The following is a 24,212-nucleotide window of genomic DNA, read 5'->3' on the forward strand; positions in this document are numbered from 1 at the left end:
TAATCGCTAGCCAACTTTTTAAAGGTTTTCAGCGCCACTATTAGCCAGTCACAAGCTAGTGACTAGCTAGAACATCTATCTAGTCAGTAACATCATCTAGCTACTAGCCTCTAAATCGAGCCGACTAGATTCATTTCTGCTCGGGTATACGTTGAGCTTTCAAGTATGTAATAGTTCTTCTTTCAAGAATAAATGGCTTTGGAATTATGTCGTTGCGCTTGTTATAACCGTATAATGATTTTAGAAACAAGAATACCATATTAAGGATAAAATATATTCCATACAAACTTATTTATTATTAATGTAAATAAACATTTCTGGCTAAAGAGAGCATTCCATGCTCAAATTAATGCAAATGGCGTTTAAGAATAAAAATATACGTGATTTAAGGATTCAGTTTTTTGTGTGAGGGCTTAGCAACGCCAATCGCGAGACAGCCGAATCTCACCGCGAGCTTGAATTGGGCGGTAGGCCGGGCTCAGGCAGCGATCTTTAATAATTAACAACGAAATATTAACTAGATCCTTTTAAGATATAAATCAATTAGAAACGTAAAAGCCATTTAGGACCTGGCACAGGTGGAGGTAGCCAATTAAATTACTAAGTGAATCCATATACCATGTTTTTTTCCAACCTTTCCTACGCGCCGTTACTACCGGCCATATAACGCAGGTTTCATAATTAATAACTCGTTAACTTTTGCGAAAATTGCAAAATGGTAGAGGACTTTTCCACTCAGTCTAGTCCGCTTTACCCGCAAATAAGGGGTGAGGCGGGTATTACATAACACCCTGTATAGATTCTTAAAATTCATCGCGCAAATCTCTACTAACGACATAGTCGCACGAAAGAGACGACTATTCTTTGTGGAAGCATTTACCTCGTCAACGGTAACACTTTACGCATTTACGTTGGCACGGCCAACGTAATGGTCACTCTCGTATCTTCACTGAGCTCGCTGAAACGGTATCAGAACGGATGCAATCTCGTCGGCGTAATTTCCAACGGTAAATACTTCGTCATGCGTACGAGTGCGCGGGGGTTGTTACGGTGGTATCATTAGAGGCTATTACGACAAAATTTTTACGATGAACTCCTTGTTTCTCGTTTTTCTGCGGGGCGAATTGACTTATGTACCCGCCACCTCAGAAGGAAGGCATAAGGCGAGATTCTGTTTGAAATATCTTAAGTTTATACTACGAATATAAATACTCCAAGACCGCGAAAATATCATTAGATTGTTTATTGCGAGAAATATTATACGCCCCGGTGGTCGAATTGGTGAGACCCTCGCGAGGGGTAAACCGCTGACCAAAATCATGTACACCAATGCCTACTAATGCCCGGTGAGCATTACTTAATCTTATTATCTTATTTTATCTTTATAATGTCCTGTCAAGGCCTCATACCCAAGCTAATGCCCAAAAAATGCTTAGTAGTGCCTAGAAATGCCCAGAGACCTCAAATCTGTACACCACAATGCCGTCAGCGGTTTGCCCCTCGGTGAAGGAGGTTCAGGTTCAAACCCTGGCTGAGGTTACTTTTCGCAATAAGTTTCTTTAATTAGAATTCGCCACTTGGGTCGTCTAATAATATCCTCTCTTGATGAATACTTGAACACTGGAATGCTTGTTAAGCTATAACAGTCGATTATGGACTGGCAATAATAAATAAATAATTATAAGAATCTTTAGTCTCACACGGCATTACCTTACGTATCTTACCGCAGCGTGATTGCGTCAATTGCATTATACATTTGAATATTTTTTATTTTGCAGCATTGGCTGGACCTAGCGAAAACGGCGATCAAGCAGGTGAAAGGTTGGTATTGTTCGGAACTTGACAAGCATTACCTTTTGCGAGCGCGAATCTTCAAAACTACCATTGTTCTCTTTTAACAAGAACGTTTTGGAAAATGGAGCACAACTTCCGTTTCGTTCCATTCTGTTTTCGAGGAGGTGCATACCGAGCATTCTCCCGCGGAGGCGCGCTCAAATTGCAACAGTCCCCTATCTCTCCCCTCCGCGGTAACGTCGTCGCGCAACGCGAGGGAATTAACGACGCAACGGATGTGGCTGTAATCCGAAGCACACAAATCGACGTCGGGCGAACGTCTTATTACGTTCGGGAGCAATTCCGTTTTCCGCCGCGGAAATGCTATACCGTCGCAAAGGCATTATAGTCGATCGGCCATAATAACGTTGCCGCGCGTGGAGAGACGCAGGTATCGGCGGAACAGCTGTGACCGAGGCAGGGTCGATCGTCGTCGAGGTACGACTTTTCCCTCCCGCGTCCGATTACGTCGGGTCGATGTCACATGAAAGTTTCAAGCAGTCGCGACCCGCTGGCCTATTCTCGTAAACTTGAACGGACTTTGGCGCAGACCTGTCCGAAAGCGTTAAGATATTTTTTTTCTCCCTCCCCCTGGAAAATCCCGCCCGGTGATCACGCGAGCTGCTCGACGAAGGGATTGAACGTCGTCTCCCGGAAAAGATACTCTCGCGTTCGTCGAAGGTGCGACCGGAGTCGCGCAGATTTTTCCTTTGCACCGGAATTAAATAAACTCCAAGGGCTGACTTTGGACTCGCAAAGAGATGCCTGTGAACAGCGCGGTCTTTGTGGTGTACCTGTTGAGCTCAACGCTCGCAGAGTTAACAGTATTAATGTCACAATATATTTACGTTATAAACGTACTTGCAACTTTGCGCGACGCGTGTTTTTCAAGGTGAAAACTGATTAAACGCAACCTGGTCCGGTTTACTCGATATTCGTACGTTTAGCGGAAGGTCAAGACGCTAGAGCTCGCGAGCCAGCTCGCGCGGGTGTCTTATAGCTGCCGAAAGCAACGAGCCGTAATGATACCGTATCGAATGGGATCACGACCTCGCATTACGGAGGCGGTGACGTTGTATTATCGCCGAGTGTAGAGCCCGATTTGCATTGGCGATACGTACGCAAGTGTATATTTTCACCAGCTGCTCCTCTCATTTGTATAAAATAAATAACTACTTGTCTCCGCGCGGTGTGCCCAAACGTTCCCCCAGCGAGACACGTACCTACGACGGGATAATCATGAATTCGCGCGTAATGAGAACCTACGACCGTCGCATTTTCCCTGGCGAAGCCATTAGTCCGCTTCCGTTTCTGTCTTCGTTGAAGTGTTTTTATACGCGTGGAATGCTTGCAAATGCTAGCGTTTCCACGCCAATTTCCTTTGATATCGCGTGCGTATCGATTGTCGTTCCGAGAAGAGAAAGAGAGAGAGAGATCGATAAATTAACGCTCGCTGTTACAAAACTGATTATTGGGACTAATTATCCCAAACTTTACAAAATTATGTTTAATTGCGTCAAGTCCGATCGCGTCGTTGTGTGATAAATATACAATAATATCTATAATGGAGGAGGTTTAATAGATAATGCAGTTTTTCGAGATGACTACAAAACACACAGAGGTGTACGACGATATTTGTACTATTAATTTACGTACATTAACTTACGTACATTCGTGTATTCGTGACCGGTTTGTGCGAAGGAAATAGATACGGATTTAGCACGCTTGCGTTAAATAGATTTGCGAGCGAGATTATGTCAGATGTACGTTTCAGATCAAGCGCGTAGAATTATATCGAGAAACTTATCGGACGTTGGATCGCGAGCGTATAAGCATTTCCCTTGCACGACAAAAGTACACAGTGTCGTGAGCGAAGACGCTGCTGAAACGTATCCGACTTTTCGCCGTCACTATGTTCTAGACATGCACGAGATTTTGCTGTGCTTTCGCGTGAAATTCTACCCGCCCGATCCTCTGCGGCTAAAGGAGGAGATCACCAGGTATCAAGTGTACCAGCAGCTCAAAAGGGACCTGCTTTACGGACGTTTGTGTTGCAGCCCCGGTGAGGCGGCGCTTCTGGTGGCTTGCATCGTGCAAAGTAAGTTTGTCCCGCTTATCATCCTTGGCTGATTTTCCATCTTCGGATTTTACATCACAATCGTGTCTTAACGAAAGAAAAGGCAGCGAGGCACAAAGACTCATCTGACCGTCCATGCCTTAAGTTTTACGCTTTCATTTCTTGGTAAAGAAAAGGGGGACTGTTGAATTGATTTCCCTCGCACATTCTTTTATCATTTTCCATGCATTGAAGTCGCATTTTCTATTAGTCAGAAATATTAAGAAATCGTGTTAATTCAGAAATTCAACCATAAGTTTTTTCTTAAATAGTCGAATTAAATAAACTATTGTTACGACTATAACGATTAATATGATTTTATATCCAATACTGGATTTATAAACAATGGACAGGGTGTGAGACTTGCAGCCACAGTTGCTGCAGCTTCAGCTTCTCTCCACATTTCATGTGCCCGTTCGGTCAATTTATTCCTTTATCTCGACTTCGGGAATCCCATAATTCAGGATTTCCTTTCCAGTGACCTATCACGGTCATCGTGTATCACCCACCCCGCCCGTTGATCGTCGTCCATCGATCGTGCAACACCATTCTCGTAAAACATACGATTGTGTGGCTTCGTGTTTATTTTCTTTGGAATTTATCCGGTAAAAAAAACTTCAACTAATGGCCCGAATCTGTCTCTCTCGTGAAATGCGATTAAACCTATTACAAAGTAAGTAGTTGAACAGTGTGCGCTGTTGAAATATGAAGGATCAGTGAATTTTGCTACTCGATTGGTTAGCGTCGAGTCGCGTTTTCGTCACATAAAGTTGTAATCGATGATACCTTTAATACACATTCGTATGCCGGTAAATTTAGTCCCTCGTGCTTCGGCGAGAAATACAACTGTCTATTTACGGAATCTCAGACTGTGATCGAAGTTAGTCTGGAAAGTAACCTTCCGGAGTCGGCGTCCTCTTATATAAGTAGGGATTCGACCTTTTGTTTGCCTAGCGATCTCGTTATCGAAGAAGTATGTAACGGGCCAATCAATGACCCGCCACTTTCCGCCGTAGCCGATCGTGACTCTTTGTATTAAAACTTCGGGTCGTCGACCATCAATTCTTAGACCGTTCACCTCTTTCAGCGAACCGCGACTGCAACTGCAAAAACTACTCGCTCTTGGTTGGATCTTTTTGCTGACCTTGGCGATAGCCGTTCTTACGCTCCTCGCAGCGGAATGCGATCGGTATGCTCTTCCGCCATTTGCTAAAGTAGGCCGTTTTTCATGCAGATTCCTCGTACGTTCTTCGCAAAATAAATGGCTTTCTCCACATAGATGTCTCTCATCAATTGGAGCAGATAAAAAGTGCCGCGGATTAGTTTGATATTTCGAGAGATTTGCTTGCTTTCCTCTGTCATTTGTCTTTGACATTTGGTTCAAGTAGCGCTCATTTCTCAATCGCAAACGATTTATATCTAGTCATCCGCGCCCTGTTGCCACTTGAGTAATAGCCGCGATAAGCACCAACCATTTTTCAAACTATCCCTCATGCGATCGTCGTTTCAGAGAGTACACGATAATTACTCTCGTCGGGCATCCACTTCTCGTAGAAACCAGATGCAAAAAGAAGGAATTTCTTAACTTTAGAAAACTACGATTTACAACCATAATTTCCAGACGATTTCCTATTCAGATATCAATATAAATAGAATGAATGAACTCTGAATATGTGTCTACGCGTCGAGTGAGGAATGAGAAGAAACGCGCGATTGATACTTACGACTCGGCTTTTCTGTTTCGGAATCCTCAGGTGAACTGGGGAATTACGATCCCGAGATCCACGAAGGGAACTATATCTCCGAGCACAAATTGCTGAAGACGCAGACGCCGACGATCGAGGACAAGGCGATGGAGCTACATCAGACTCAGTTGAAAGGGTTCACCCCGGAACAGGCGGAAACCTACTTCCTTAGGATAGCCTCGCAATTGGACACGTACGCGGTCGATCCACATCCGGTCAAGGTAATTTTAATCCTTGCATGCTCCTTGCAACAGCGAGCGAATAATGTCAAAGGACTTTCGATTCAGGGAATTTGTCCTTTCACGCGCTTTCATTGCAATACATTCCAACTTGGTCGTTTGCGAATAGCAGATCGACGGAATCGCTGACAAGAACTGGAAACTTGGTATTTCAACTGTTCGAATGAAAGATCCCGAGGAAACGGATCTCAATGGTAGCCGAAGTAGTCGTGATCGACAACAATGTGGACGACTACGTTGTCGAGGAACAAATTTGAATGTTGCTAACGGGTTGATAGCGTGACCGACTCGGGCCAACTCTCATGGTCGTTTCCTTTCGTGATGCTAATGACGCCCTTCTTTATTTCCGGCAATACGTTTCAATCCGTTAGCGTACCGTTGTCCCTTGACGAAACTCGCTATGAACGTTGCTTACGCGATTCATTACGAGTGGCGTCTACCCGTCCGATTCGTTTGGAAACTCAAGGCCGATTAATGATATTTATTGGTGTAACGAGATCGCTTTCGGCGACTCGCTTTGCTCAACGAGAGACTCGAAATCTCAAATTACTTGATTTCGAATACTGTCACGATAGGTGGCACTCGGGAATCAACATTAGACTGTTTATTGCGATAAGATTGCCATGTGCCTCGGTGGTCGAATTGGTTGAGACGCCCGCCTAGCGAGAGGGAGGTCCAGGTTCAAACCCTGGCCGAGGTGATATTTTTTCGCAATAAATTTAGAATAGAATATTTAGACACTACCATCCTGTCACGGCTCTGAGTCCTTTAAACTCTTTGAAATTTGTGTTTAACACATACGAGCTATACTAATTTATTTATCAAATTACTTGTTTCATAATTTTTCTTTTATTATTATCATTACAAATTGTTAGATTTTGCTTCAAGATTAAGGGGAAATTTTCGCGCAAAAGTTTCACCAGGATGCAGCGAAAAGCATCATTTATCTTATTCTTATCACGAATGCGGATCACAATCCGGGCGCGAGAGTAACGAGGCTTCGTCGCGAGTTTTGAGAGATCAACGAACATGGATTAATAAATTCGAGCACGGCCTATATAGTGTAGCTATATAGGCGCCGCGGATAAAAGTCGTATATCTCGCCTATGTCGATAAGAGTCCATAACCGGTTTATCTTCCTCGCGAAAGAACGATCGCGCTTTGTGTGTTCGTTTCATAAATCGACGGTCCTTTTTACGCCATCCAATATCCGTGGTATCTCGCCGCTTCAGAACGTTGAAACGTACCTGGATCTAATTGCATTTCGATTATTACCATATGATAACTAAACGTTCTCGATGTTATTGCGTTATCATTGTACCTGTAAAACGTGAGTTGTATGATTTGAGAGTACGCGCATTATAAATTTCAATATAAATATTATTAATTTAAGCTAACGCGTACATCACAGGGAGCTGCCAGACAAGTACAGATTTCCATTCACTCGCGCCATTTAGCTCGTATTTAATTTAGCACACTTTAATAATTCCGACTCACGTGGACTTTACTTCTCATCGGGCGGTTTCGCAAGCTGGGAAATGCTTTCGGAGATAACCGATTCTAGCTGCCATTGACGTCTCCGCCAATATCGCGGAATATGAAGCAGCGTTCATTGATATTCAAACGAGGAGCAACCCTTTCAGGGGATTTCCTCGGGAGGGCATCTATTATAACCCGCCGACAACGTCGATTGAGGATTCGTTCGAGACATCTTTTTACGATTGTTACCGTGATACGTACGAATCCGCGTACAGCTTCCCAACTTGCACGCGTCGAGAAGTGAACATTTCAGAATTAGATGTTACCCAACGGGGAATCCACAGTATTGTGTAACGTCCCGCGTGATTTTTATTATTTATACGAGAATTTTCGTGCGATCTATCTAAAGTGCGATAATCTAGCGATAAAATGCTTTTGAATATTAACTCCACCACCGACGCACTTTCAACACCGCTAGTGCAACGCACGCTATTGTTTAATTAATGTCTCGGTCGATCGATGCGCCCATTGAAACCACCGCGCCGTTATCTTTGCCGGGACACTCTTGCTGACAAATAAACTACGATATATAAGCGGCTCGGCGAACGAACAATCTCGCGTTTCGTATCGCTCGCGAGGAAAAACAAGCCGCTATTATTCGTCACGATGCATTCATTGCTTGACTCTCGTCGCGAGAGGCGACGTGGTGGCACCTGTCGTTTATTGGTTTTTCACTTCCTGGCTGCACGGCGACATTTTCGCTGAAGAAATAATCGCGACCCACTGTTGCGACCGTCTTCCGTTTAAGGGAAAATAGCATTTTTATGGCACGACATCGTTGACTACGAAACTCACTCGAGAAAGGGCATCACGCTCGCCTGCAAAGTATCTGCATAATATAAAGCCAACGGCACACGATACTATTTTGCCTACTGGATTGCTTGCGAGAGCCAATCAGGATTTAGCCTTCAGTCATCTGATCTACAACTCTACATCCTTATTGGCTCTTGCAAGAAATCTTGTAGACAAAATAGTATCGTGTACCGCTGGCTTAACTAGTAGGTCCACTCTCTGTCGGCTCCTTTGCGGTCCCGATCACATGGCATTCCACCATTGCTTTGGTCAGCAATCCAGCGGTGTGTGTGTGTGAGTGTACGTACTCAGCAAAGTTACACTACCACACATACAACTTTTCTCTCATTGGCTTGACCAGATCAATGGCGGATGCGCAAAAGGGATCGACGCAAAACCAAACAAATGACAGAGCGGACCTACCAAGCAAGCCTCGTCTACATAGAAGTCGTAAAGTCGTAGTTGTAAGAATAGTCGACTATAATTGGTTAATTCTTATGTGTCCGACTGAATTGGCTAATTACAGTCTATTATAATAAAATGCTTTTTCATTCACAATCAGTATGTTTTGAGTTACGAGGCTTGAAAGTTACGGTACCGCCGGCATTAGCATTACCCAAGATCGATTCGGCCAGTAAAGGCAAGACCCAAGATCTAACAATGGGTTACATTTACGCCAATGCTTGTGCGCTAATCTACGTTTACACTTACGTCTTTGCCGTAAGCTGTTACGTTGCTTTGTGCTCTGACCCTTATACTATGGTATCTGTTTCACGTGTCGAAGGTGCGCTTCATTGGCCATCGCGATGTATGACGTACTCTTGTCGGAAATGATCGACAATAATGACGCATCGAATAAATCGTCGAAAGAGAAGACTCGCGTAGAAAATGGATCGAAGAGTGAGTGACAAGTTGCAAATAAACATGACGACTGCAGATAACTTTAATAAAATCAATGCTCCGTGTAATATGTTGTATGTGTCTGGGACAGTATTAATATTAATATATGTGTGAACTGTTTCCCCTACGCTATCGATGAAAATTTAACGGCAATTTCCGATGGAAATTAAAAGCGATCGAGTCGCGACTGGATTTCAGGATAATCCTTCGAAAGAGCGAATACATTCCATTAACTAAATGGAAATTTCTTAAATTCTCTCTCGCATTATCCACGCGAGCGTCGCGTTGCGTTTCCAGCCACATTGCGATTCTATTTTCTGATAAATACGTTCGCGTTACACTTGCAGGATCCCGACAAGGGCACGCAGCTTCATCTGGGCATTAACCACTGTGGGATCCTGACGTTTCAAGACTCACGGAAGATACAGCATTTCCGCTGGTCGGAAGTTCAGAAGATCAATTTCGAAGGAAAGATGTTTATCGTGCATGTGACGATAAACGAGGTAAGCGTATTTGTTGCTGGCCGGATACCGTGATATGTCGAACGAAAACGGAGATAGAACGCTGCGCAATCTTCCACATATCTAACAATAATCAAAGTTTCCCATTAAATTTTTATGCATATACTACGTTACGTAAAAGAATTTCGTAACATTATGATTTAATTGCTAAAAAAACTAAGGCGCATTAAAACACATTGTACGGAGAATACAAGCGTGAGAATAACATGAGTAAGACGTAGCTTTAATTAGTCTAAATGTATCTGTAATGCATTGCATGAAATCCAACGAAGGCTTTTAAGACTGAGCTTAGGTCGTCCTATTTGTGCACAGAAAAAAGAATATTCTTCTTTTGAAAATATGTTTACCTTCAACGTGAAAATCTTGAAATGAGATTACGTAAAAGAGTAAGACTGTAATATTGTTGGAATGTAAGATTATTTAATACTTTTAAGAAGATCAGAGGTTGTTTTGTATGTACAAAACAATATACACGTTAGCTATATTGTTGGAATGTAAGATTATTAAATGTTCAATCTGATATCTCGTCCAACACACATCTCTCGATACTTTTACTTGTATTTAATAATTAACAATGCAACTTCAATTGGCTTTGCACTCCTCAACCAAAGAGTGCAGTCATTTTTTTACTAATATCTTACCAACATAACGATATTGGCCGAACGAACGATATGAGATGATTAACAATTGTGTAAACAGATTACTTGAAAAGGGTCCAAATCTAGGACCGAAACTTCGTTTTTTTTTTAAATAAAAACATTGACCAGTGTAGTCGTTTTAAAAAATACACATAATTAATTATTAAATGCTTCTAAGAAGATTGTAGATTGTTGCGTATATACAAAACAATGTACACGTTAATTGGAGTATATAAGAGTTGATTTTTTTCTGTGCCGTACTCGTACGACTTTAAATGTTAGACGCTAACAAAACCTTTGTCGCGTTAAAAAAGCTGCTCGTCGGAATTATTTAACCACGGCGATTTTCTCGCATCACGTTACGCAAGTTCGGACCTTCGAGCCCTTGAAAACAACTTGTTTTATCTCGACAGTTTCTAATTACGAACACTGTACCCTACTATGTTACGATAATCGCACGTGAAAATGCGCGCGCTCTCCTTCGTGCATGCCTCGCTCGCGTGCAGCGTATGCGTGCGGTATGTGCATGTGACGTCAGACGCTACGTGATTGTATAAGTTAAGTAATTCTATTATTTCTCTCTGCTGGACTCGCGCAGGACGTGAGGACGAAGGTGAGTCAGAGAGCGATTTTAATCGCTGGATTTAATATTATGGAATTTAATTGTTACGAGATCGGTGTAGAAAAATCAGAGGAACACGTCGAAGAAAAAAAAACCCCCCAGATGACTCGAAACGATTTCTCTGCATGTTTGTACGATCCGGTTATCAAAGTATGGTATAATACAGATGCTTTTAGGAGATGCGTATCTCGTGACTTATACGTTACCTTGCAAATAATAAATCTTTCTTATCTCACGAACCCCCTTGCCTTCGCACAATTTTCCGTTGCTCATAAAATCACGAATAAAACGGCCGTCTTTGTCGCTTTGAAAGCGTACATTTTTTCGCGATATCCGTCTCATTTTCTAATTGGAAATTTCGACGACGAAACTTGGCGCGTTTCCTGTTCTCCGAGCTGATAATATTCATGCATACGTGTCTCGTTCTAGTTCGCGGCCGCAAAAACGCGACGTGACAGTGCAGTATTCTCGAGCAAGTGATTGTCATCGTGCAATCGTTAGAGAATATCGTCGTCGATTGTTGGAACAAGTTTCGGTGTTAAAGTTCATCTACTTCTCTCACTTATTTATTTGGCCGAGAAAGCAAATATGATCTTTGTCGACTTTATTCTGCGGATATTTGCTCGCATAGTACAATACAACGCCAAGATAGGATATTTCTCGAGCGTCTTCGTATTTGCAATTTTCAGAAAAAGCATCTCGTCGGGTTCAAATGTCCCACGGCAACGAACTGTCGTCACGTGTGGAGATGCGCCATCGAGCAGATGCTGTTTTTTACGTGAGTACTCCTTTTACTCGTGTTTCCCCTAAAAGCACGTATGAGATTTACCGTGTTTTACATCGCATGGCATTTCCACTGCTTACGAAGAAGCTTTCATCCATTCGCGCGTCCTCACGGTGTTCTGCTACGCAAATTCCTATACGTTAACGATTCAAATGCGCGCGGAAGAAAGGCTTGCACTTTGAATAAATAAAAGTATTTCTTATTTTATAATACTTTTGATTTTCGAGGTTTCTGTGCACGATGCTGCATACAACAGACTATTTGACACGAAAACGGACCTATCTTTTGCCTGCGTGAAAATTTAATAACGACCGGTCACTCGCAGATCTTCAGTTTTCCATATTTAGGTTGAAAGTTTGTTGAAGCGAAGTCTGCAAAATGTCTTCCGGCGCATTTTCGCATTTTGGCCACGCCATACGTGCGGTGCTTCTCCGAAATTTCCGAGATAAGTAATTGGACGAAGGCCGTAAAAGTGGCTCCGGCGCTGCTGTAAAAGATGCATTCGATCCCCGGAAATATCGCTAGCACTTACATGCGCGGTTTATCGTTACCATCGCGCGGCCAAATTTTATGTTTCCACCACGAGCATCGATGGACGCCTAAGGCGAGCGGTTTTACCTGCGGACGATCGTTTCGGCGACGAGCGTGTCGTCTTAATTCGTACGCGGTGTATTTGTATGTATGTGCGCAGCACATCATCGCAACCTTACGAACGTCAGTTAAGTGGCGAGACTAAAGTGAATATCTCCATACAGTAATTGGACGCAGTTCTGCAATGCGGGACCAACTCCAAAGTCATAGTTTTCCTCTGGAATGAATTTCGCGAGATATTAGAAATAAAATTCTGCGCCAACATTATTTCAGATACAATGGTGCCGAACTATAATCCTCCTCAAATACAGTTCCATACGTTATTTCGCGCGTTCTTTATAGATAAGAATTGGGTCATTTGATACGCCATAGACCTTCATGATCACTTTGCAATATAAAACTAAAAATAACGAAAATAGCGCTTGGTTTCTTACCGCATAGCTGCATCCAATTGTCGAGTTTGATAAGAAAGTTGTTTCGCTTCGTCATTCGTCAAATATCGTTCCATATGCGTTTCAATCAATTTTATTGTCGCTAGTCGCATAAGCACAACGGTATTATTTATGAACAAACGTATCGTCGATGATAACGCGATTTCGAATTAAACTTGAGCGTTCGCGCTATTTTAAAAGTTATACGTTAAAACAATTAAATTTATATTTTTCATGATAAAGAGCTGATTCCACTTCTCGAAATGTTGTAAAAGTGGGATCGTTAAATCTGTTCGGCATAATCTGCTCTGAGGATGTCAAGTTCCATCGAAATGAAGTTTTCGTGATTATAATAAACGGAGGAATTAAAGGGTTATTGGAGGGATGCATGTACGTTTCAATCAATTTTATAGTCGCAAGTCGCATAAGCACAACGGTATTATTTATGAACAAACGTATCGTCGATGATAACACGATTTCGAATTAAACTTGAGCGTTCGCGCTACTTTAAAAGTTACGTTAAAACAATTAAATTTGTATTTTTCATAGTAAAGAGCTGATTCCACTTCTCGAAATGTTGTGGAAAAAAGGGATCGTTAAATCTGTCCGGCATAATGTACTCTATGAGGATGTCAAGTTCCATCGAAATGAAGATTTCGTGATTACAATAAACGGAGGAATTAAAGGGTTATTGGAGAGATGCACGCAATCTTAACATTGGTCATGTTTATTCGCGATGAAGAGATATGTACTTATCGGAGGGTCTCGAGTGCACATTAGAAATGGTAAACGAGTCAAAATCACTCATGGTTAATGACCGTTGTCTCGTCGCGGTAATTTGGCTGTCATCCAGATGATTAAAGTACAGTTACAACGTTGATGCCTGCCGTGAGATAACATATGCGACAGAAATTCAATCTGTGCCGTTTCAGCTTTGAATGTCAACTTTTTCTAATTGTAAGAAAATTAATTGACGACACATTGTACGGAGAAGTACAACAATTTACGAAAAGGATTGTCACATCCGTTAAAGCTGCCAGGTATCAAACGCGAAAAACGGTTAGAGACAATCTAATCGACTGGATAGAAGTATTACCCAGGAGGAAGCGAATTCCTGCGGGTCACCGAAATTCGGGGAGTCAGCCACAGCGGCGAACGCGACGATTTCGATTGCGGGACCAGCGCAGTCCCGAGTTAGTTCCGCTCGGCGAATTTATGCGGGCATAAATCCTCCGCGCTTAGTTGGATTCCGGCGCGGGCGAAGGCCTATTCTCGATACTCGCCATCTTTTCGCGCTGGAAATTTTAGTTTAGCGACCCGGAGGAGCCGATCACTCGCTTCTGACGACGTGTTCTCGTCGAGCGAGCCTTAGAAGAGACGCGTTCATAAGCCTTTTATCGCGATGGTAGTTCGCTGCGAATCTAGAGGAAAGCCCTCTATTATGAGATAGGATTCTAATGTGAGATAGCAGGTTTTCAACGTCCAAATTCAATCGCAAATCTTTTTCGCAACGATTACGCGATCTAACCATCAATTTTCCACTAAACAGAGATTTCGCTCCAAGGACAATAAATTCATGAACGATGACTCCTCTATCTCATAATCAGGGACTTTCCTCTATATATAATTGCTGGGTTACCAATTGTGCAAAAGCGTAGGCCGAGTAATTTTTAACGACTCTACTGTGCGCAGCTTGCCGAGGGCGTCGGACGCGCCGGTCGTGAGTGGCGGTTCCATCTTCTCGTGGGGATACAAGTTTAAATATACCGGAAGAACGGAAAGGGAGGTTCTGGAGGAGGCAGGACCACTGCGGAAGGAGGAACCGCCGATACAACGCTGCCAGACAACGTGTTTGAGAAGAAAGGCCAGCAGCGTGCCGGCAACCCCCAGCACGCCGAGCCAGGATCTCGTCGAAATACGTGAGCAATTTTTTTTTACCACCATGTAATTTGCATACGGTGTCGTTTTTCCTTCTTCGTTTTTTGGTAGTCTATGCTAACAGATGCGACCCTAGTAGCACAGTGCATTGGCTGAACATTGGTCCAATGTCGGTTATATTAGAAATGCATTGGCCGATATTGTCCAACGCAAAGCCAATATCGGCCGTGGAATAAACGTAAATATTGCACGATAATAGTTATATAATACTAGATTTATATTGGAAGTCCATCGGCCAATATTTAACAATGTAATAAAAATATTGGTCTAATATTGATACAGTATTAGACCGATATTGCTAAATGGACATATTGGCTAAATAATTCTCCAAAAGTCAATCAGTGGATTACCACTGAGAACATTGAATAGCCACTAATTCGCAGTTACACGTATACCACTGAAAATCGCAGTGGTATACTTATAACTGTAAATCAATGAGAGAGAAGAGAAGGCGCCCGTCTTACAGTTGGACCAATATTGGGAATACTGGATCTACATTATTTCCCAGTATTGCGCCAATATATTGTGCTGCTAGGGGAGGCACACACTTTCCTGTAGAATAATAGAAATTCAGGCAGACTTGGGATTTCGTCGAAGATTAATTACCGCGATTTTATATAGCGGCGAGATTTCGAGTTTCCATAAAATTGAAAGACATCACGAGGTAATTGAAATGCAAACTTAATGCATGAACCGCGTACAATAGCTTTCTCTTCCTCGCGTTTCAGGATATTCTAGCTTACCACGTAGCTGTCACAGCGCGGGCCTGGACGGTACCGGGATGCTGGAGGGCGGTGCGGGGGTTCCCCTCAGCTCGCCCTACTGCCCAGACAATACCTTGCCCCTTCTGGAGACTGTATCCGAGGACCAAGAGATTCACGCCAGGAGAAACAACGGTTAGTCAGCGGCCGTGATAACGGTCGTCTTTTCTCTCTCTCTCTCTCTCTCTCTCTCTCTCTCTCTCTCTCTCTCTCTCTCTCTCTCTCTTTCTTTTTCTCCATCTCTCTCTCTCTCTCTCTCTCTCTCTCTTTCTCTCTTTCTCCCGTTCGAAACATTGGATTCCCTAATCTCGTTCAGCCTCCCGACCCATTCGAGTCCATCGCCGCGACGCATGTGTACACGACAATGAAAGCAGCGATATACTAACCCGTCGAAAGCTCACGTGAAGCTCGTACTCAAGTTCTTTAAAGGAGAAACGTCTATTCTTAGTCAGATATCAACGGTCGAATCGGTAGTTGTTAAGGTACTTTAGTGGAAAAACGTTTAGTGTCTTTGATAGAAACTAGTGCATGACGAGGCGTATAATGCGGAATAACATGCGGAACCTTGCTCTTCTCAGAAAGCAAAGTAATCTTTCGATACCTCGGCGGATCCGAAATTAAGTACTCTTATACCCGAGAAGGGCGAAAGACGAACAGAGAAAATTTAATAACTATACATTATCTAAAGGAATAAACTTGAAACATAAGAATTGAAGTAAATCGAGTCGCCGTCCGCTCGCATCGCCCGCTAAATCTCGAGGAGTAAACGTCGTGCCTCGATGACGTTCGTTACGGTCCTTCCTTTGCGGGACCGCTGCGCCGCCGTCGCTGCCGCCGCCGTCGCCGTCGCCGCCGCCGCCGCCGCCGCTTCTTTGGCTTTTTAGAACCTTCGGTTGATTTGTTTTTTCCTTTTCTTTCTGTTCTTTTAGCCGTAGACGAAAATGATACGCATGCGAGTGCCACCCACACGTCTACTACTACCATCACCACCACCACTACCACCATCACCACCTCCAACACCATCACCACAAACCGTGCGAAAGCCAAACTGAAATTTCCCAAGAGCACGCTGAACCGACCGCAACCGTTGTACAGTCAGAAAATAGTGATAGGCTCGCAGGAGCTGGCGGGCCACGACGTCAAGCACGTCGTGCGGCAGCGCATTAACGCCTTGATTAACGAGCGATGCCCGATGGTGGTGCGGTCGACCGCCCTGATAATCAAGAGCTCCAAGGCGCCGGCGAGCGCAAACGGACGCATCCCTGTCAAAAGCGTGCGCTACGCGCAAGACGAGGTCCACCACGGTAGAACGCGGGTAGAGGTAAGCGAGATCGACGGCGAGGTAGGCCGCGGATCGACGACGACGAAGACCGCCAACGGTTGCGCGAATCTGGCCGCGAGGCCGGGACTGTCGAATGGATTCGATCGCTCGGCGCGACGGGAGGCCGGGGAGGCAGCAGGTAAGCGCCTACTAGAAGACCCTACTAGGACGATGAAAACGTCAAACGTTCTCTCCACCTCTCCGCTCCTCTGTCTTTTCCTATGTCTCAGTCGCCTATTACTTCGCCTCTCCCATACTCCCGTACTCCCGTGCTCCCGTACTCCCGTACTGCGTGTACGTCGTTGGAGTTGGACTCTGCTTTGTTACCTTGCCTCTTCCTTTATGTTACGCTTCGACTATTGCGGTCTGCATGGGCTTGCGCCTGTTAACGTGTACAAATCGACACATTGCCCCGCTGGATCCGCCAGATATTTTACGAGATACCTCGACCGTCGTGCTTGCCAATTTGGCCATTGGATAGACCGGCTCTTCGGGAGTTCCGAATATGACTTATGACTCGCTGAAAGATTCCAGTTGCATAGTCAAATCCCGAGCACGATGGTCGCACGCAAATCGCGAAAGTAAACGACAGCAATTACGAGAGAGTACGATGATTGCGAAAGTGCACGCGTATACGTGAATTCACGTGAAGCAGTCGTCTGTCGATCTCCTCTGTAGGATCGTCCATTCGTCGAGATTGATCTAACTTTCACCCAAATGAGCCACCGAGAAACCTTTTGCGTCATTTTTTCAACGAAATATGAACGAAGACGTAAAACTTTTCTAACGTTTCTTTCCAAATTTGTCCAACACAATTTTCTATGATTTTATCACGCAAGTAATATCTTTCTTAGATACAGAAATTATTTATTGCATTTTTTTGCGTCTTGACTCTCATACCTTTCGTGTTTTATATAGCTTTCGAGAATGAAAAGCAAAGGAAACGTTGGCTCGAAAATGGAAGTAAGTTGTTGCAAATAAAAGAATTGTTTCCCAATCAGTTGACTTTGTAGTATCGTAAAAAGACCCTGCTAGCTCTACGAATGCGATCCTCAAACTTTGAAGCGAGACCGTCAGAGAGCCTCCGCACTTGTCTTCGTCCCTTACGAGTCGCTCGCTAACGCAGTCGTCCAATAGCATTCATCGATCGCGTCCTTTCTGTTTCAGTCGGTCAGCACGAGGGCGAGGCGAACGATTACTACTTCAGGGACTCCTTCGACCACTCCTCGTCGGAGAGCCAGCTGTTGGATGCGTCCGGCAAGCCGCACAGTCGTTCGGTCACGCCGGTACCGAAGATGCAGAAGCTGCAAAATTCCAAGCTTTGCCTTCAGCAGCAGCATCATCATCAGGGCGTTCGGCGCGCGGCGAGCGGCAAGCTCAGGCACAGGAGTCTGCATGTGATCAGGATCTTTATACCGGCGTTCATGCTGACGATCACGGTGCTGTTCATCGTGACGGTATTGGTGTTCGAGACGGACACGACGCTGTTCAACAGCCTGCGCAAAACGCCGGAAATGGTGGCCTTAAGGAGCCAATATTACGTTCCGATCAAGGAGTTCCTGCGGACCAAGCTCGGCCTATTCTGATGTGACAAGACCGGGCCGAGGTCGTCCTACGTCATCGCGTAGCTCGCTCTCCCTTCAGTGCCAAGTTGCCAGGACGAACTCGTGACTGAGAGAATCTACGGCCCACAAGTCGCGGAGAAGAGAACGTGCGCCTCTTTATCCCTGTCCCTCCCGTCCCTGCCTCCCTGCCCCCCCGTTGCGTTGCGCACCGTCGCGTCGCAGCTTGGTCGCACGAGCGTGAGTGCTTCGAACCGAGAAGACCGAGTGCTACCGGAAGCAGAAGAAACGAGGGAAGGGGAGAGATGAGAAGCATCGCGTTGAAGGGATTAACCGAGGTCGGAATCTCGCACACACTTACGCGCAAGGAACGCGTTCTAATTCGATCGATGGGAAATCAGAATTCTGTATAAAAGAAGAAACTGTACAAAGGTTGTATTTAATCGGGACGTGAGCGGGATGTATGTATAAAATTGTGTTTATGCGTTCCATTTTATCCGTAATTGCTTATTGTTTTTACGAAGAGCGTTCTATTTCCCCCACGCGATTTTATTTCCCTGATTTCTCATTACTTATTTCCCGCTGCTGACTTTGGCAGGATACGGATCCACAAAACCGATATATTTATCTTGCAGATAGTACTAACAACAAGTTCCCTCAGTTTTCCTTATGAAATAATATTTCGCGGAAAATATAAATCTCAATTATAGTAGAATATAATTATTTAATAAACAATATTAATAATTGATTTATTAAATAGTAAATTCTAATATTTCTGTGTACAGTTGCAATATGATCAAGGAAAAATCTTTTGAATGAATCATTCATTTTAAAATGACATTGGTCCAATCTTTGAAAACTTATAATAAATATTTTGCATGAAATTGGATAGTTGGATCTCGCGTTGATTGCGTTACAATATCTTATTCATATTGTTATTTGAAAGAAAAAACAGATTGCAAATTTTGGCTATAAGAAACGCTCGATTTTGTTCGGTGCGGGTGATACCTACGCTCGGACGGACGTTATGTATACATACATAGTGAGAGATGTTGGTTATCGAATGGCCTATCGTGTTACTATGAAAAGAATGGGGACAGGAGTGCTCTTTCTCCGGATTTTCGTGAAACTTTTCCCGTGTGTCGCGGATACCACGAAGAGACGCCAAAAAATGCGCGCGTCGGTATAATAGACAAAGTAAAAATATTTTGACATTGTGAAGAGACGAAAGAAAGAGCATACACACACCCACACACACGCATACACGCACACAAAAGCGAATATGTAATATATTATACATATATACATATATATATATACACACACACATATACACACATACATATATATATACAAGTCACTGAAAAGGCGACGCTACTTATAGAGACTTTAGATTATTTTAAACCGTCAACGAAAAGCAATCGTTTCGTAGATAATCGTAGACTATATACGTGCAGCTCTAGTATGGAAATGGTGGAGGATATTGCGTGGCAGCGTTAAATTGACGAGGTCCCCCGCTGATTTCGATCCGCTGTCGGTTGTTTTGCGTTCTTACTCGGATGTGCAAGGGCCATAGTGCGCTTGATGTGCGTAATCAACTTTGTCTTGTCATCTTATTCTATCGCGAGAGTATAACATCCTTCATCGCAGCGTGTAAAATTCTTATTATAAATCTTAAGGACATGTCACTCTTGTGAAAGTCAGATCTGTCAGGACCTGCTCTTTCGCAGATACGTATTGTGTTTGATAAAATTCTATGAAACTTTGGGGGAATTTACTTTTTAATTCTCGCATCTTAATAGAGACAATTAAATCGAAAAGAAGCGAAACAGAGAATCAAAACAGATTGGACAATCATACAGCGCGTACGCGTTAATTTCCAATCATGAAGATAAATAACTGTGTACCTACGTAAATTCTAAAAAGGAACTCTTATTATTTAACTCGTTTTGCGGAAATGTAAAATGCAGTTTCCCAAAGTTTAACGTCATTATATGTATATTAAAGTACACACAACTTTTACTCATTTAACTGAATACTTTCGAGCAGGTTCTGATTCATCTTACACCTTAGACTGAATGTCCGCTCCAGCGTTTTACCACCGAAAGCGGCAAACTTTTATCGTCGATAGCAAAAATTTTCAAAGAAAATAGTCTGTGACTGTCTCGACTCTCCGTTAATCATAAAGTTGTACAGTTGACATTTGTTCTCGAGAAGAAGGGCTTTTAACTCTCGAGTGGACACGCAACCTCACTGTCAGCCATTTTTCCTAAAAGTGCCTACGCTGTCTTACACCCTTTCGTGTCATTCGATTCGCTCGAAATCCGCCCTAAGCTGAACGAAAATGAAGTGGCGCGAGGAAAAAGGTGAAACAGAAATTAAGCGAATTAATGAATCTCATGCCGACTCTTCGCGTCAAAGCTTTTGGCGGCGCTCTCCTGTCCGCGAGATCTGTTCATATCTCGGGTCGTTAATTCGTGACATTCTTGAGATCAATTCTGAAAGTCGAGTCTAAGGTGTTTCCGACGTAGATGAGAAGGCAAGTGTCGTCGAGAGAGTACAGACGGCTCTAGAAAATTAGAGCGGTAACTGTGCGAGACGCGGCACACTGCTGTTAATAAAGCAACGGAGGTTCGCGAGATTTCGGGCTTTCCCAGGTGGGCGATAACAAAAGCTCCTTTCTAGTCTATTATTAGCGTTGTCAGGGAAAGCGTGGGTTTCGGGCCAGCATGTACAGCCTCACAAGCTTCCGCGGCTTACTAATAAGCCGGCTGGGACGAGATTAGTTTAAATCAAAATTTCATTCGCATAAATTGGATAATGTAGACAAAGATTAATCCACGTGAGAAGATCACGTTTCGTTTGACGACCAAACGCTTTTCGTTAGGTCGTAGGAGCGGGAGAACGTCGCGAGCATCAAGCTAATTGTATAAATAAACGGATGTCAATTGCAATATAATGTAATTCTAGTTGTTAATTAAGGGTACCCGCACGCTGGGCCAATCAATGTAAAAAAAAAGACAAAGGAGAAAATTTAAGCGGAAACGATAAAGTTGGGATTGAAACGCGTAAAATTGATATGCTACTTCTTAATCCAAATCTGGATGATTCTACTTTACAAGCAATCTCGAATACTGATCGAAATCTGGATGATTGTACTCTACGAGAGTAATCTTTGAGAGTGAAATTATCCGATGGACATTGAATAAGAAAGAGAATCTCTTGCGATGCCACGTTCAATTTGTTATACTCTCCGAGGGTTGCTCTCCTATCGGCAAATATTCATAACTGAATTAATGCTGAATTTAGGGATTACAATGATACTCAAGAGTTTGCGCTTGAGAGGACTACTTTCTATTCCAAATACTCTCCCAGAAGCGTGTAATGTGATTGGAATTTGCAGTAATCACGAATCTCGATGGTTAAAAATCCCGCTTCGGAGAGTAAACCCTTCAAGTAGACACTCGGTCTAAAGTCCGAAGAACAGAAGAATGGACGATTGTTTGACGTGAGGGATGGAACGGGATATAATGTTGAGAGTTGAAGGTCGTCGGGACGTGGCATAGCCTCTGCGCGCGATACACCTTTCAGAACTTCCCCGGTAAAATTAAGTTATCATAGACGATACGCAGCTGTATATATAGGAAGGAGAAAGGTTCACTATATAACATTAAAACTGTTAAACGTTAGCGGATTATATGAACTTTGCGCAACGATCGAAAGCAGGCAATACACAGGGCGTGTCCGAAAGATAGAGGTATAATATGTTTTCAATAATTTAGATCTAGTTAATAACATAATAATTGGTAACGAATTTGGTACCAAACGTTATAATTAATAACAGTGCAATCTTAGCAGTCTTTAATTTGGGGATTTGGGAACTTGATTCATATCCAAATAGCTAATAATAGGTCGTAGATCGGTCTCTTGCGTTGAATTTTTAGTAAAGGGAGAACTCGAGATTTCTTTGGAGAACATGTAATCCTGTTATATGTATATTTTAAAAACGTACGATGTAGCTGCGCAGACGTGAAAGAAATTCAAAGTTAAAATATCTCCCCTTTATGATATCCGTAATATCGATAAGATTTTTGTATCATCAGTTGATCATTATTGCAAGCCGCGTTTCATCCTTGTTGTAAATTGATCGTAACGCGACGTACGAAACTGTAAACGACGGTAATCCTCAAATCAGGCTCTCGCGCGTTAGTTAACGAACGTTCTTCGTACCACTGTAAAATCCGAAATTGGTTTTCTCATTAAAATTCGTAACACACTTTTCTGGCACGCAATCGGTGATCGTACTTGATCGTACTCGATGCTGAACACGGCTATACGTCAATTGTTACTCTAATTACTTGATATCGCTGCCGAAATGTGCGGATCTTCATGTAAATGTACATCTAGCCTACTGCGTTACTTTTAATAGATCGAATTGTTGAGGTTCTCGGGATTAATTCGTCAGATATTTATTTGATAACTAACGGGTAAGTAATTTATTCGCTGTAGCTGCTACGTAAGTGAATTTCAACCGAACCTTTATACGGACGCGACTGCAGGAATAATTTAATAGAGGGCTAAATACTACGTTGTGTACAAATGTGACGGTGGATGTTGGGTGTAAATGCAATGTTAATTAAAAACGGCCGACGTGAAGACGAGAAGTGGAGCTCTGCGCTAATCAAAACGAAATAACGATGATAATCTTTCTACAATCTCCATTCGTATGTACACTTTTTGTACGCTTGCAAATTGTAGCGAACAGTTGTAGTCGTATGAGGGGTGCGTTTTTTTTTCCTGGTCTGTTAGTCCTTGAAATTTTGTATCGCATGCATGAATAAACAAAACATTTCATTGCAAACCCGCGAAACAAAATATTTAACAGGACACCATCCAGAGTACCGTATCTCTTCCTTCGGTCGAAGAAGTAAACGAGTCCCTGCGTTTTTCGGATAAAACATTGCTCGAATACTCAGTGAGAACACTAACGTCGAATCGACACCAATGGGATCTAAACCGCGTCCCAACCGCATCAGTTTTCGAAAATAATTAAAAGTATTGAAACTTTATTTTGTTTTGTATTAAATCACTACGTTCAACGTTCCGAATACTTTTAACACTTTATTGGAGAAGAACTGCCAAATTAACTTATTTAATACAGAATCTGATACAAAAAATAGTTCTCGCTGGGTATTAACTTTTGCAGTCTCTAAAATCAATTGTTTAAATTTCGCCGTAAAACGATCGTATAAATTAGCATATATAATTCTTGCCAATAAATAGTACGCTTGTTAAAAAATACGAGTAACATAATATTAACAGAGATACCAACGTTGACAGTCTAATCTAATCGGAAGATGATAACAAAAAATCGCCACAACGCCTTACTTAGTCACGCGTTCAGTTTAAAGGCGAAGATATCATTTCGTTAATATAACATCACGAATGCAACCACATAATGCGGCGTGCGTGATTCATCCTGTCGTGATTTCAGCAGTCGCAGTCTTCCGTTGATCCTCCCGTCGCTCGTGTACGCTCTAGACCCGATCTGCAATGAGTTGTTAGTCGTTAGTCAGAAGTCGGAACTATATGTCAATCCTTTTTCCTTCTGGATGAAAGAAAAAGGACCGACATACAGTTCTGACTTCTAACTAATGACTAACAATTCATCGTAGACCGAGCTTTACGCAAGGTTGGGAAGTAATTCGTTACTTGTAACGAAGTTACAGTTACTTTTTTTTGGTAACTCTAACTTAACTTTGTTACTTTCTCTCCGTCTGTAACCGTAACTTAACTCAGTTACATAAATAATTACTTTATATATTTTTTAAACCTCCACAGATCGCATTAGGCCTTGCATAAGCGCATCAACGCCTTTA

At 42.9% G+C, this 24,212-nt stretch overlaps 1 protein-coding gene and 1 non-coding gene across 4 annotated transcripts in view; both read left to right on the plus strand.

Annotated features, from left to right (window-relative positions):
* The window catches only part of LOC105563449 (FERM domain-containing protein 5), a 41,822-nt gene extending 18,628 nt beyond the window's left edge, over window positions 1-23,194 (plus strand). The window contains exons 3-12 of one of the 3 annotated variants that reach the window (XM_012015055.1): window positions 1,779-1,821; window positions 3,755-3,931; window positions 5,704-5,915; window positions 9,512-9,667; window positions 10,922-10,936; window positions 11,635-11,723; window positions 14,444-14,670; window positions 15,418-15,585; window positions 16,380-16,910; window positions 17,939-23,194. In XM_012015055.1, coding sequence (XP_011870445.1) covers window positions 1,779-1,821; window positions 3,755-3,931; window positions 5,704-5,915; window positions 9,512-9,667; window positions 10,922-10,936; window positions 11,635-11,723; window positions 14,444-14,670; window positions 15,418-15,585; window positions 16,380-16,910; window positions 17,939-18,357 — 2,037 coding nt within the window. In that variant the 3' untranslated portion in view covers window positions 18,358-23,194. The remainder of the gene's footprint in view (window positions 1-1,778; window positions 1,822-3,754; window positions 3,932-5,703; window positions 5,916-9,511; window positions 9,668-10,921; window positions 10,937-11,634; window positions 11,724-14,443; window positions 14,671-15,417; window positions 15,586-16,379; window positions 16,911-17,938) is intronic. The other 2 variants (XM_012015056.1, XM_012015057.1) reach the window with 2 other exon arrangements.
* Trnaa-agc lies at window positions 6,561-6,633 on the plus strand. Its single transcript has one exon. It is a non-coding gene; the product is annotated as a tRNA-Ala (tRNA).
* Window positions 23,195-24,212: the final 1,018 nt, after the last annotated feature.

This window comes from Vollenhovia emeryi, unplaced genomic scaffold (assembly GCF_000949405.1).
Source record: "Vollenhovia emeryi isolate VEMERY1.0 unplaced genomic scaffold, V.emery_V1.0 DF939175.1, whole genome shotgun sequence".
Taxonomy (NCBI): Eukaryota; Metazoa; Arthropoda; class Insecta; order Hymenoptera; family Formicidae; genus Vollenhovia; species Vollenhovia emeryi.